At 40.9% G+C, this 14,318-nt stretch overlaps 1 protein-coding gene across 1 annotated transcript; it reads left to right on the forward strand.

The window, feature by feature from the left end:
* Positions 1-1,367: 1,367 nt before the first annotated feature.
* LOC143104474 (uncharacterized) lies at positions 1,368-13,786 on the forward strand. The gene is made up of 8 exons (XM_076268562.1): positions 1,368-1,440; positions 2,292-2,389; positions 8,500-8,776; positions 8,973-9,118; positions 9,336-9,618; positions 10,567-10,709; positions 10,852-11,143; positions 12,545-13,786. Exons 2-8 carry the CDS (start codon positions 2,308-2,310, stop codon positions 12,720-12,722), a joined length of 1,401 nt encoding a protein of 466 aa, XP_076124677.1. The 5' UTR covers positions 1,368-1,440; positions 2,292-2,307; the 3' UTR covers positions 12,723-13,786.
* Positions 13,787-14,318: the final 532 nt, after the last annotated feature.

The following is a 14,318-nucleotide window of genomic DNA, read 5'->3' on the forward strand; positions in this document are numbered from 1 at the left end:
TCCTCACTTTTTCTTTTTCTTTTATCACTTCCACTCTGGAAACGTTTCATGGCTGCTGTCAATGAGTCAATCGCTTAAAAGAGAATTCTGGTGTGATATTGACCTAAAGTGTGTTGAAACATGATACCGAGTGTGAACGCATGTCTCATAGCTCACCTCGGCTTGTCCCCTGCACTCAGAAATCTGGCGCTAGTTAGCCAATGCTACCAACAGTTTTTCGTTGGGGGTGCCTCGGGCATCGGCCTTGCCATGCAAATAAATCACTGTTTTACACAATGTATGAGGCTCAAAATAGCTCCATACTTCATTGGTCGACTTCCGAGGGCCTTGACATTTAAAACGAGACATTGAGAACTTTGAAAAAGCACTGGTAGTTTATTTACAAGACGATTTATACAGACAGTACCTTAAAGCAACACCAAAGAACTTTTCCTCTGTCGCACGCACTATTTGTTTATCCAGCACCAGCTTTGCAAATAACAATGTCCACAGACAAGGTAGAATATGTTGCATGATTTTATGAAAGTACGATGTATTGCGACATCAGATGCAAGTCAAATTTGTAGTTTCTTATGTCTCATTCCATCGAACTACAGATCCGCTACCCGATCCGGCAAACTTACATAGTGCGGTTATAGCCGATAGAGGGCCGCGAAGCGAATGCAGAAAGTGCCGTTCACCCTGTTACGAGTTGATGAACCACTGAAACGATTTTGGAAACATTATTTTAAGGTACAAAAAACTCTTTGGTGTTGCTTTAAGGAATTTTACCGTTCAACGCCATCTTGAATTTAGTCACGATAAGTCGAGCGACGAGTATGAATGAACAGGTATGATAAGGGATCAGATTCCAAAAATAATTCCGTGGAAATGCATGGATTCCAGTTGCTGCTACTGGACGCAACTGAATCCATGCATTTCCACTGAACTGTTGGTAGCATTGGCTAACTAGCGCCAGATTTCTGAGTGCAGGCAGAGAATGTCTAATAAGGGGAGAACCTTCACTCTCGGAACTCTTCCGGTGTGGTACTGCATCTAGGGGCGCTCACGGGCGAGTCCAGAATGAATGGAGGTCTATGGAGCTGTACCCCTCAAAATCCACTTTTCTCGGGATATAATTTTTTTTCAAGTAATTTGAATATTGTATTCGAAAGGGGAGGCAAAGACAATACACTTGGTTGATAAAATGATGTGAAGGCCAAATCACAAAAGAACAAAAAAGAAATGTCTTCTGATGCTGCAAAGAGTGATTTTTTTTGGATGTTCTTTGGAACCCATTCTGCCATGACTACGCTGATTTCTCAATTTCCTGAGGAAGCGCTTCGAGTAGGATTGTGATGGGCTGGTCAGCAGAGAGCATATAGTTTCATTCCCAGCTTTGAGGATACACAGACAGAGGAATACTTAAAAATTGCACTGAAACATCCACAGAAACTTCAGGTAACTATATGATAAAGTTGTAGTTGTCTGATGATTTTGCATTGTAATTTACCATGTTTGAAATATTCTTTAGTAAACTTAAAGGAGAAATCCAGCCGATATTCTTGATCGCTAAATTCAAAGTTTGTACTGTCACATCTGCCACATAACTTTTAATGACATTGATTGATACATTTCATGTCACTGTTTATAGATTAATTTTGGCTCATGTTACATAATTTCTTTGCCAACATTAGAATGCTTTAGAAGGCTTTGTCTGTGGACTTAGTAGGTACAAAAGATGCTGGTTTCACAACATGAAAGATTAGAGCATTTGGGCTTTTCCAGGGTTACTGTAGACTGTATACAATATATAAATGCTGTATATGTCAATATATAATGCATCATGCACATACGCCTTAATACAATGTCGCTGCAGCCGCAAGTGTCTGAGTCCAGAGCTATGGGTTTTTGCTGGATACCAACTATTATGGACACATGTTAAGACAAAGACAATTAATCAAAATAAATATCACAAGTTAAAGGGATACTCTGAAGTAAAAACAAGCCAAGGTCTATTTTCAGTAGTTAGCAAGCTTATTGTTAGACCCTAGGTTGTTTTTTACTTTCAGAGTATCCCTTTAATTGCAAATGTATGTGATATTTTTCATCTGAGAAATGTACTGACACAGGAGAGAACATTACATTGTTGTATGCAAATGTATGCATTCTTTATATTCAATATGCATTCATTACTCAATATATCCTGTATTTTGGAGTAATGTTACATGGCGCTCATTGTCTTAGTTATCTACAATAACTGAAAGTAAATGAGAAATGAGTCCAAGTTGTCTTGCTGTGTCCATATACAGAAGCAAAGAGAGAGAGATGGCCATTCCTATCCTGCTGCTGATGACTGCAGTCCTGCTCCTCTCACTGGCAGTGACCACACCCGCAGTTCATCTGTCAGGTATAAGGTAGCATCTACTGTATAATGTTTTCTCAAACCAGTGGTGTTAAGGAAGTACGCTGGGAAAGGGTTTGTAATTAAGTTAATTTCCTCTGTTTTGGGGGTCACATGACCAACATGGATGACAAATTTCACAAAAAAGGTCACTTCCTAACAGTGACGGACTGGGATTAAAAAACGGCCCTGGCATTTTCACCAACCAGCGGCCCACACGGGGACGCGCGTGCACGTGCCGGCAACACACAGATATAACTTCACATGCACGGACATAACACGTTTGTAGCCCCATTGGTCATGAACTCTAACTTTAATATGCATAAAGACTGAACCAAGAACATGGATATATCAATGCACAACTCCAAAAAAATGAATGCAATATGAAATATGAAAATGAAAAAAGAATAGCCTAGAATACATGGATTTCTATGCAACGTCACGAAAACATGGGTGCGCAAGAGGCAGAAAGCACCATAGAATAGCATAGAGCAGTGCTCTCCATGAAAAGAATAAAATAAGTTTTTGTGCTGAAAACTGCACCAATTCGAAATCACGATGGTTAGAGAATGTTCAATATGTTCAATATCCCTAAAGGAATGCATGTCTTCGCCAAAAATGACAAAATACGATATTAACGCAAATGAACGGCAAACTCTGAAATATAGCCTGAAATGAGATGTTATTATCATTGAGACAACAGGGTATACAAAAAATTCCGATTGTAGCTTACAGCAGCCGACTATTTAGGTCAAGTTTATAACGTTGTGTGACGGCCACCAAGCGTCTGCCCCACGGCTGCCCGCGAATGTAATTTTGTTGGTAAACGGGAAACCCATGTAGGCCTATAGATCATCAGAGCAGCCGCTCCACAAACGTGTCTTAACAAGGTGCGAAGGAGCTTACTCTTCTCCCCAACCCTGTCTATCACGTCATCATCATCCAAGTTCATTAGAACCTCTTTCTCTGTCGCCATCAGCATAAAGGCCTCTAAATTATCCTGTGACAATCGTGTCCTTAGGCGATTCTTGATGAATTTAAGAGTGGAAAAACTCTGTTTGCATGACTCTGTGTACATGACAGTCAGGGCCTGAAGTTAACTTTTTTGGCCACCAGCCACTGTGGCAGGTGAATTTTGAAATCCACCTGCCACAGTGGTCTTTTACCAGCCAAAATTATTTTGTGCCCAAAATAAAGGTGAACGACTCAGAAAATGCATAAGAATGGTTCTTGAACTTGTACAGAATACACATTACAGTACTCAAGTAAAAGTAAAAAAGTACTTTGTTAATAAACTACTCAAGTAGGCCTAACAAGTTACGACCGTCTCATGTCATGTCCTGCAACATTGAGGCTACATAAATGAATGCTAGGCTTTTTCTAACTTGTATGCTCGATTTCCAGTGCATTTGATTTGCTTGTAAATTAAGTTGTAGGCCTACTTTCCTTGTCCAATGTGATTGTTGAACGATGCTGGCCAGAAATGAATATACGTGAAAGTTTCCGTGTCATGTCATAGCCTACCTCTAGTCTCGTTGCTACTCTGGCAGCCTCACCAGAAGATGCAGCAACTGTAAGTCATTGTGTTAACTGAGCTGTTTAGCTAGGCCAGGCATTACTTTTATAATCGTGGGCTAACGCATTCTGAAGCCCTGTTTCTTTTCTCCAAGGGAGAGGTGCGCTTTTCCCTCTTCGAGATACTTTCTCCAATAATAAACTTGTACTCGTAATGTAAGGCAATTGAAATGTAGCGGAGTAAAAGAGTAGATTATTGGCTCAAAAATGTACTTGAGTAAGAGTAAAAGTAGGCTACCGTTTTGAAAAAGGAAAGTTGTTTGCCGTTCCTCGAATTTTTTTTTTAATGCGTTAGGCTACTACCCACCCCTGCAAATGGGTTTGATCTCGCTTTCTCCGAGCCATAACAGTGCATCTCCTTGCTCAGTGTTGTGTTGTCTTATTGGCTACCCGCCAACGTGGCAGGTACATTGAGAGTTTCACCCGCCAATCACAAAAGTTACCCGCATTTGGCGTGTGGGCGGGTGCCAATTTCATGCCCTGATGACAGTGTTAGTAGGAATTCATATGCTAACCATATAGGCCCTATAGTTGTAGGCACAGGTAAAGAGGTAACTGCTGGAGAAGGAAATAGCAACAGATTGCACAATTCTTGCAGGTAGCACATTTCTTTCTCGCCCGGTTTATTTCTGTATCTTCCTATCTCCGCGGCATCATCAAAGTCCGACGCTTTGACTGTATACTCGTTTAGAGGAGACTTTTTCAGGCTGTCCCAGTGCGTGGCAAGATGTGTCAATTCCGACTGTAGATTTTCAACCGTAGCACCTTCACTGAATTTAAGCAGACATTCTCTTATGTTTCGAAGTGCATTTGGGGGCAGTTTAAGGGGAAAATTCCGAGGATCAAGGCATGCTAGATCGGCATACAATTCCCCGTGCCGAAGGAAGTAGAGGCATTCGGTTTTGAAATTCCCAGAAGTCATTGCTTCATCATGTAGCCTAACTTTTGTAAACCAATAATAAAATAAAAGATACAGGCATATTTATTGTATTCCAAATTCAAACAATGCACTTTTTAATCATTTAATTGAATAAGGTTACAAAAGAATGTAGACTGATGTAAATATTGAGGGTCACCATGACTGTAGATAGAGACTCATATCTGGTATAAATACTGATCAGTTTTCCACTTTGAAGGAGGATAAGGGAGTTAGAGATAAATGGCTGATTTGAAGCCATCTAACACTATTGATGCTTGATAGTGGGCCGAGAGATAATGTGAAACCGGGCCGCGCAAACCCGACAAGCATGCCGATCCTTGATTGGCCGGCCCAAACGGCCCACGAGAGGCCGCGGCCCTTCTGGCATCTGCCCAAATGCCAGACCGCCCAGTCCGTCACTGCTTCCTAAAGAAGGCAATAGCTTGCATTTTCAAAAAAGACAAGATTTTGTAATGCAATGCTATTTTTTCCTGTGAGAACACGCATGTAGTTATATACTGTATGCTGTAAAGACTGTATATCTCACACGTTTTGATAAAATCATACTCAGAAAAAAGTTTCCCAACATATTAAGTTACACTGATTTATGCAGCTGCAGCATAACCTAGTGACGGAGGTCGTTTCTAGAAAGCATCGTTTGCTAACTTGCGTCGCAACCTTGGTAGTACGCTCCATCGTTCTTGAATTTGGTGTTTCTAGAAAGGGTAGTTCGAACTCTCAATCGCAAACAAGGACGCAAAGTTTGGTCGTTTGAACTACTGCCCCTAGGCAGTCGCACTTGTGTCGTTCCTTGGTAGTTCCTGTTGGTGTCCGGAGCGCCTAACCAAAAATCACAACCGCCTAACCAAAAATTGCGAAGTGGATGTTTATCTCGTGACTCAATGATTCATCTATCCTGTAGCTTAATTTTGATTAAGACACTGACCCCCCTACTTGGCTCATTCTTGCTATTTATGTTAATTCGAGTAGGCTATTGCCTTGCTTTTAGTATTATAATCTTCCCAGACTCTTAAAACAGCAGTGATAAATAGTGTAGTGGCTAAAGCAGATGACTTATTATCCCAACGTTGTAGGTTCGATTTTCTTATGATGTGAGATTGTCCTCTTGCTTCTCGCTACCTGCAGGTGAACTAGTGTGACATTCAATTGTTTTTGACTGATGTATTGTAGGCCTATGGTCTCTCCATGTAGATACATAAACATATGTATGGTCAAAACCTATTGTTGTGTCTCGTAGGCCTACTCTTTGTCAGAGATGAAAAGAAGACATAGGACGCGAACTCCGGCCGAGCGCTCAGTGCACTGACTCGCTGCCGTTAAGCCACGAGACAGTTGATATGCTATGGGATACCCAGACATTTGTCCAGGCTATATATTTTTTCCAACATAGATATTTAACACAAATAATGACTCATATTGGTCTGCTTAAATTAACTGATTTATATGCTTGCAATAGGTTTAGGTTTTGGCTGATGGCAATGACAATGCCAGCATTAATCACTCGGTTTAGATTAGAAAAGTGTCCACATAGGCCGTGACAGAACATTTCTAGGGGGTGGGGTATTATACGTTGCCACTGTTTCCACAAATGATATGTATCGCTGCATCATCAACAACGTTGTTGGAACTACAGTGTTCGAAAGTCGGAGGTAGTGAATTGCGACACAGGTACGATGCTTTCTGGAAATAGGTGTAACAGTGTCGTTGTTTGGTCGCAGGTTGCGTCGTACATGGTGGTTGAGCAACATCGTTGCTAACTTTTCTAGAAACGACCCCCTGGACGGTCTGGCATTTGGGCAGATGCCAGAAGGGCCGCGGCCCCTCGTGGGCATGTTTGTCGGGTTTGCGCGCCCGTAATCGTAAAGACAGTTTTACTCCGTCTTATTGGTTTTATTTCTCGGCCCACTATCAAGCATCATTAGTGTTACATGGTTTCGAATAAGCCATTTATCTCTAACTCCCTTTTCCTCCTTCATAGTTGGAAACTGATCAGTATTTATACCAGACATGAGTCTCTGCACTACTATCATGGTGACCCTCAATATTTACATCAGTCTACATTCTTTTGTAACCTTATTCAATCAAATGATTTAAAAGTGCATTGTTTGAAATTGGAATACAATAAATATGCTGCCTGTATATCTTTTATTTTATTATTGGTTTACAAAAGTTAGGCTACATGAAGCAAGGACTTCTGGGAATTTCAAAACCGAATGCGTCTACTACCTTCAGAATTGCCGATCTAGCATGCCTTGATCCTCGGAATTTTCCCCTTATAAAAGCTAATAAACTGCCCCCAAATGCAATTCGAAACATAAGAGAATGTCTGCTTAAATTTAGTGAAGGTATACCGTTGAAAATCTACAGTCGGAATTGACACATCTCGCCATGCACTGGGACAGCCTGAAAAAGTCTCCTCTAAACGAGTAGGCCTATACAGTCAAAGCGTCGGACTTTGATGATGCCGCGGATATATAGGAAGATACAGAAATAAACCTGGTGAGCAAGAAATGTGCTACCTGCAAGAATTGTGCAATCTGTTGCTATTTCCTTCTCCAGCAGTTAAACCTCTTTACCTGTGCCTACTACTATATGGTTAGCAAATTAATTCCTAACACTGTCATGTACCCTACTCAAGTGCCATGCAAACGGAGTTTTTCCACTCTTAAATTCATCAAGAATCGCCTAAGGACACGATTGTCACAGGATAATTTGGAGGCCTTTATGCTGATGGCGACAGAGAAAGAGGTCCTATAATGCATGACGTTAATTAAGACACGTTTGTGGAGCGGCTGCTCTGATGGGTTTCCCGTTTATCAACAAAACTATTCGCGCGCAGCCATTGGGCAGAAGACGCTTGGTGCGACAACGTTATAAACTTGACTTAAATAGTCGGCTGCTGTAAGCTACAATCGTATTTTTTTTATATACCCCTGGTCCCCTGTTGTCTCAATGATAATAGCATCTCATCTCAGGCTATATTTCAGAGTTTGCCATTCATTTGCATTAACATCTGATTTTGTCATTTTTGGCGAAGACATGCATTCCTTTAGGGATATTGAACATATTGAACATTCTCTAACCATCGTGATTTCGAATTGGTGCAATTTTCAGCACAAAAACTTATTTTGTTCTTTTCATGGAGAGCACTGTTCTATGCTGCTTTCTGCCTCTTGCGCACGCATGTTTTCGTGACACATAGAAATCCATGTATTCTAGGCTATTCTTTTTTCATTTTCATATTGCATTCATTTTTTTTGGAGGTTTGCATTGATATATCCATGTTCTTGGTTCAGTCTTTATGCATATTAAAGTTAGAGTTTATCACCAATGGGGCTACAAACGTGTTATGTCCGTGCATGTGAAGTTATATCTGTGTTTCGAGCACATGCATGCGCGTGCATGCGCGTCCTCGTGTGGGCCGCTGGTTGGTGAAAATGCCAGGGCCGTTTTTTAATCCCAGTCCGTCACTGGCCTCCTCTCTATCTTCCTAAAAAACAACAACAGCATATTTGTACGTTAGAATCTGGTTTTTGCAGAACTTTCTTTATGCAGTTAATTTTTTTGTAATTTTTAGTTAATGTTTTATACTGTTGTATAGGTAACCTTGCCTTGGACGCTCCGTCTGTCCTATCGTCCACCTACGGTGGCATGCCGGATCATGCAGTTGATGGAAGGAAAGATGGCACGTTCAACGCAGGCTCCTGCACCCACACCGAAACTGAGACCAATCCCTGGTGGCGTGTCGACCTATCCCGCCCCTACAACATCACCAGGGTAACCATTACTAACCGCGGGGACTGCTGCGAACAGCGCATCAATGGAGCGCAAATACGTATTGGCCACAGCCTACAAAACAACGGCAACGATAACACCCTGTAAGACAGTCAGAACGAAAGAACGATCACAATGGATTGATTTTCATTTTCAAGAAGTGTATGTTTTCCATGTGTATGTCTAACTCGAATACACTCGTTCTCTCTCTCTCTCTCTATCTCTCTCTCTCTCTCTGTGTGTGTGTGTGTGTGTGTGTGTGTGTGTGTGTGTGTGTCTATGTGAACGGAACATCCGTAGCGCTGTTGTAATCCAGTCCATCAGAAGAGGTGAGACTAAGTCATTCCGGTTCAACTCCGTGGAAGGCCAATATGTCAACATCTTCCTGCCTGGCAAAGAAAAAATACTGACGCTGTGTGAAGTGGATGTGTTTGCTGGTGATGAAGGTATCTGTGTGTATTATGCTGCAATCTCTAAATGCAAGATCTGCAACACTTATCAGGACATTTGTTTGAATCATACATTCCGTCACTGTGCTCCAGTGCTACAGTGTACATTTGCATTTATCTTTAGCTTTACAGCCATGCCAAAAATGCTTTAGGACATTTACAACTGAATAAATATATCTGAACAATACACACTTTTCCTCATTTTCCTGAACAGAGAACATTGCTCTGCAGCGTCAGGCTACCCAGTCAACTATATACAGTGCCTCTGGTTTCTCTAAGTATGGCGTGGATGGAGACAGGAATCCCAATTACCATGAAAAAGGCTGTGCTCACACCTATCAACAGAACAACCCTTGGTTCAGAGTGGATCTCCTTGCGAGATACGAAATCACCAGGGTAACTATCACCAACCGGAGGGATTGTTGTGCAGACCGTATCCAAGGAGCTGAAATCCGAATTGGTGACAGCCTGGACAACAATGGCAACACCAACACACGGTAAGTCAACTGAAGGAGTCTGTAGCCTAAGGCAACCATGACATATACACACACATCATAGAAGCCATTTGTGATTTAAGTGTTCCTTGATGACACCCTCTGTTGGTATGTGACAAAATGATTGCCATGTGTGGAAGGGCTCCATTACATGTTGATTTTCATTTCAGCGCCCATGTTGACAGGTTAGAGCAGCAGCCACACTGCCTCGATCATAAGTGCAATAGAAGGGGTGCCACCCCCCCCCCCCCCCGCCGCCCCCCCCACACACACACACATGTGTCTGAACAATGAGCAAGCGAACTATTGGCTCGTTCTTCTGACCGGCGGCTAGTGTGCTAGTGCCAGAGTCTACAGTGTCACAGTCGGATGATGATTCAGAGTCAGAGGTTTGTGTGGCGACAAAGGCCCGAACCAACCATTTTGGGGAGGACTGGCTGCGAGAATTCAGCTGGTTGAGGTAGGCTACTGTAAGGGGACGAACTCCATGAACTGCGATTGTTGCAGTCGCTACCCCAGAACTGCAGGGAACACAACGTTTGCCGACAGTGCAGACACTTTGCAGTTTAAACACAATACACTAGTTAAACACAATCTTAGCCTCAAGCATAGAGTATGCCATGACATGTTAATGAAAGAAAAAGCCCCTGTCGATTGTTTTTAGAAGACAGGAGACTGTAAATCAGAGCTTCAAAAGTGCACAATAAAATGTGACACTGAATTTGAAACAGCACATTGTAATTTCTGCATCCATTATCAAAGGATTTATTAGTAATACAGTGGAAATTAGTAGAAATGTGAATATTTGTTTAGCATGTTGATTTACAGTGTCGGCCTTAATTTTCTGGTTGCGCCCCTAAAATTTTCAGTTGGGGGTCACTGTGCTCCTAGTGAAAAAAAGTCAGTCTGGAGCCCTGGTAATGATCTCTAACTGGTGATTACCTATTACAGGGCTGCGGTAATTCAATCCATTCCAGCAGGAGCATCAAAGGCATTTGACTTCAAACCAATTATGGGGCGCTATGTGAATGTGGTCATACCTGGAAAACTGAAGGTGCTCACACTCTGCGAAGTGGAGGTGTATGCCGTAGTTGGTATGAGACATTCACTTTTTCCTTTGATCTGGTTAATTTAGTTAATTTTAGCGTGTTTCATAAAGCCACGGTTTATGTTAGTGTGTTTAATAATGCCATTTATTTGTGTAAGTATTTGTTGTACGTGTAATTCCATCTTCAGGAATTAATATTGCCCCAAGAGGAAGAGCGACCCAGTCCAGCCTGGTTCTAGGAGAGATGTCCAGTTTTGGTCACGCTCTGAATGCCATTGACGGAAACCCCAACCCAGATCAGCGCAAGGGCACCTGCTCGATGACGGACCGCGAGACTGACCCCTGGTGGCGGGTGGACCTGCACGAGAAATACAGGGTCTCAGCTGTGGCCCTGACCAACCCAAAGAGCGGCTCACCTAAAGGCCTGAATGGTGTCCACATTCGCATCGGAGATTCAACCAACCCTAAGGAAAATCCCCTGTAAGTTCAACATGTCTTATTCCCCAGAATAAAGAAATACTATGTTATGATTGGCAGAAGAAGGGTATTAATCCTGTATATCGGGAGACCTGGGCGTTGTAGAGCAGCGGTAATGCCACATATTGACAACTAGTCAACAACACTGATTCGATTCCCACTACTAGTCAACAACAGTTCAATTACTACTACTGCAAGTGCATGTCGCTTTGGATAAAAGCATCTGCTAAATATCAATCAACTTGAACTTTAGTACAAATGTTTAATCACCGTTTCATATCATTGCTCTTTTGAATGGGAACCCTAACAACCATAGTAAATAGTTGAACATACAAGCATGCTTAGCAACATTGAAATCAACTGTAATCAAGACAGTTAGTAGAACAAAGTTTCTCACAATTGGCATGGGGTAGGCTACTTTCCATAAGATCATCTCTCAATGCAAATCAAACCAGCCATTAGGCCATTAACTGAAATAAAACCATGCCAATCTATAAGTATGGTGAAGGGTACTTGATGATGTGGGGCTATTTTAATTCCAAAGGCCAAGGGAACTTTATCAGGATGCATAGTATCCTGGATCCATGAAATAACTGGCCTTTAAAAATAAAGCCGTGGCCTACTGGTTAGGGCTTCGGGCTTGTAACCGAAGGGTTGCCAGTTCGATCCCCAACCAGTAGAAAACATGTGGGTGGGAAAAGAAAAAGAAATACCGGGGAAAAGGTAGTGTGAGTGTACAATGTCAGGGTATGTGTAAAGGCTTACCTGTGTCCAGGGAACAGAATAAGGATTGGTCCAAGTGGTCGAGGTCAAGGGGTTGGGAATCCAGTGTCAAAGGGCAGAACGGTTCAATTAGGATCCAAGGAGACTGACTCTTGTTCTTGCTATTTATGACATATTTATTCAATTTATTTTATTTATATACTTATTTAGTTATTGTACTCAAACCATTCTAATACTAAAGTTATGGTCTTAGTAACCAAACTTTAAGATGGGTTACATGATACAAGATTTTTATTGCATCCTTCTACTAACAGGACTCCTTTCAAAGGGCCCATTCACTTATCTGCCTTATCTGACAAACAAGTTCAGGCCAATTATGTGCATGCTTTAGTACGTGTACACAATGTTGTTTTAATAATTTTGTAAATCATATGCTCAACGTTGTCTTAGGAAATCATTGAGTAAATACTACATACATTTTAGTAGGCTGCATGTAAAAATCATTGGCCTATTGTCGAAAAGCTTTAAATATTAATCAAAGAAAGATGAATGGAAGTATCTACATGTTTATTTACTTAAAGTGATTACAGAGTTATTGATTGTGGATATGTATTGATGATGACTGTTGTAAGGAATGAGAGTGGTGAGCGAGTACTTTCTTTCTGTCATTGTTCATTGCAGGTGTGCAAAAGTGACATTTGTGCCCCTTGGCGAGACAATGCGGTTTGAATGCGCAGAGGCCATGGAGGGGCAGTATGTGACTGTGATCCTACTGGGGCAAGAGAGATCCCTCAGCCTGTGTGAAGTGGAAGTCTTTGGGTCTCCAGTAAGCACTTATCAAAGTAGCACAAACACATAAATATGATTTTTGAATACTTTGAAGAAAAGATTTTAGACAAGTTGAGGGAGTAGCCATAACATTAAGGTTCAGTTTACTTCAAACACAATAATGAGAGTAACATTTTCTATGAAGATCATTGCAATAATGATTTATGCATACATTCATAACACAATGTAATCATTTACAATAACACAATGTAATCATTTAGAAACAAGCATTAGACTCTGTAGCCTAGACTCTATATAGCCTTCATGATGCATTATGACCTATTACTTTAATGTGTTATCACTAATAGTATACCACATTTTATCACCATGGGCCATACAAATCTCAGATAATCATAATCCAATATAACTGACCCTGCCTGACCTTCATAACTAGGTAACACTTTCTATGAGCACAGTATCCATAAAGAATTATAAACATATTCATTAAATTGTTATAAAGTATTCATAAAGCGTCACCATTAATCATCCTCACGTCTGCATAATTATTGCACTGCACTTATAAAGCATTATGGTGATGTTGTATAAGCCCTTACAGCTTGAAATATCACAATGCACTATAAATCTTATTTTATGCTGTATCCACAACGCATTATAAACACATTACTATATGGTTATAAAATATTAATAAAGCCTCATAATGTATGGCATAAGTCTATATAACTATCTATGCATAGTCATGACTGCACTCATAAAGCGTTATGCTGTTATGGCGTAAGCCCTTTCTTGAAGGAACAGAATAATGTTTTATGAACGCAGTCATTACTATGTATAGATACAGTAGCTATATGTCTCTGTCTCTCTATCACTGTGCTGTGCTGATGCATTTTAACAACATATGCTTAGTGATTTCACGAGATGGAATAATCATTTTCAATTTGGCATAGCATGCTTTTTCATGTAAAAATGTCCATACCAGTATAATATATCATATATGATTGCAGTGTATAGGACCAATAAGAATAAAGATCAATGTAATGAAAAAAATGCCTCAACCACTTTTGGGTGCTAGGCTGTGAAGGTGCTTATTGTGTTCTTTAGACTGTGAATTTGGTGGTCTCCCTTTTATTGCATTGTGTAGGCTTATGTAATATGTCATATGTAATTATGTCACAAAAAAGAACAACAAAAAAAACAAAACAGAAAATCTCAAACAGTTTACCTGTTATTCGACAGGCCATGCACAACCCTAGCACAAATATACAACTGCCTTATTGCTGATATGTGGTGTGAAATTCATACTGACTTGCATTAGCTACAGAAAGTCCTCCTAACTTTGAAAGACTGATGCAATACTGCATGTGTTGAGTAATTGTATTATATGGACAAAGTTTCAGCATAAATTTGGCTGACTGTGTCAGTCACTCATTCTAAATGTGCTGTGGTAAGGTAAGCTGGTTTCAATTCCTCATCTCCAATGTGGGAGAAATTCACTAGAAAAGCAGTGGTCTACTTCCCGGCCGAACTGAAATAAACTTCCACATCACCTCAGGAACTTTTCAACCGATGCAAATTTGATAGCTATTTAAGAATGAACGATTGGACAGGCTGGAAACCATTATTATTATTTTTTTAATCACTTTTTGATGCACTGGGTGCCACTTTAGCA

Source organism: Alosa pseudoharengus, unplaced genomic scaffold, assembly GCF_046254945.1.
Source record: "Alosa pseudoharengus isolate Yale_2024_CS ecotype anadromous, Long Island Sound unplaced genomic scaffold, YU_APseudo_1.1 YU_APseudo_1.1_scf_5, whole genome shotgun sequence".
In the NCBI taxonomy this organism is placed as follows: domain Eukaryota; kingdom Metazoa; phylum Chordata; class Actinopteri; order Clupeiformes; family Clupeidae; genus Alosa; species Alosa pseudoharengus.

Coding starts and splice junctions, on each gene's coding strand:
- LOC143104474 (XM_076268562.1), top strand. CDS start 2,308: ATGGCCATTCCTATCCTGCTGCTGATGACTGCAGTCCTGCTCCTCTCA. Junction 8,777..8,972: donor AACGGCAACGATAACACCCT/GTAAGACAGTCA, acceptor GAACATCCGTAG/CGCTGTTGTAATCCAGTCCA. Junction 11,144..12,544: donor AACCCTAAGGAAAATCCCCT/GTAAGTTCAACA, acceptor TGTTCATTGCAG/GTGTGCAAAAGTGACATTTG.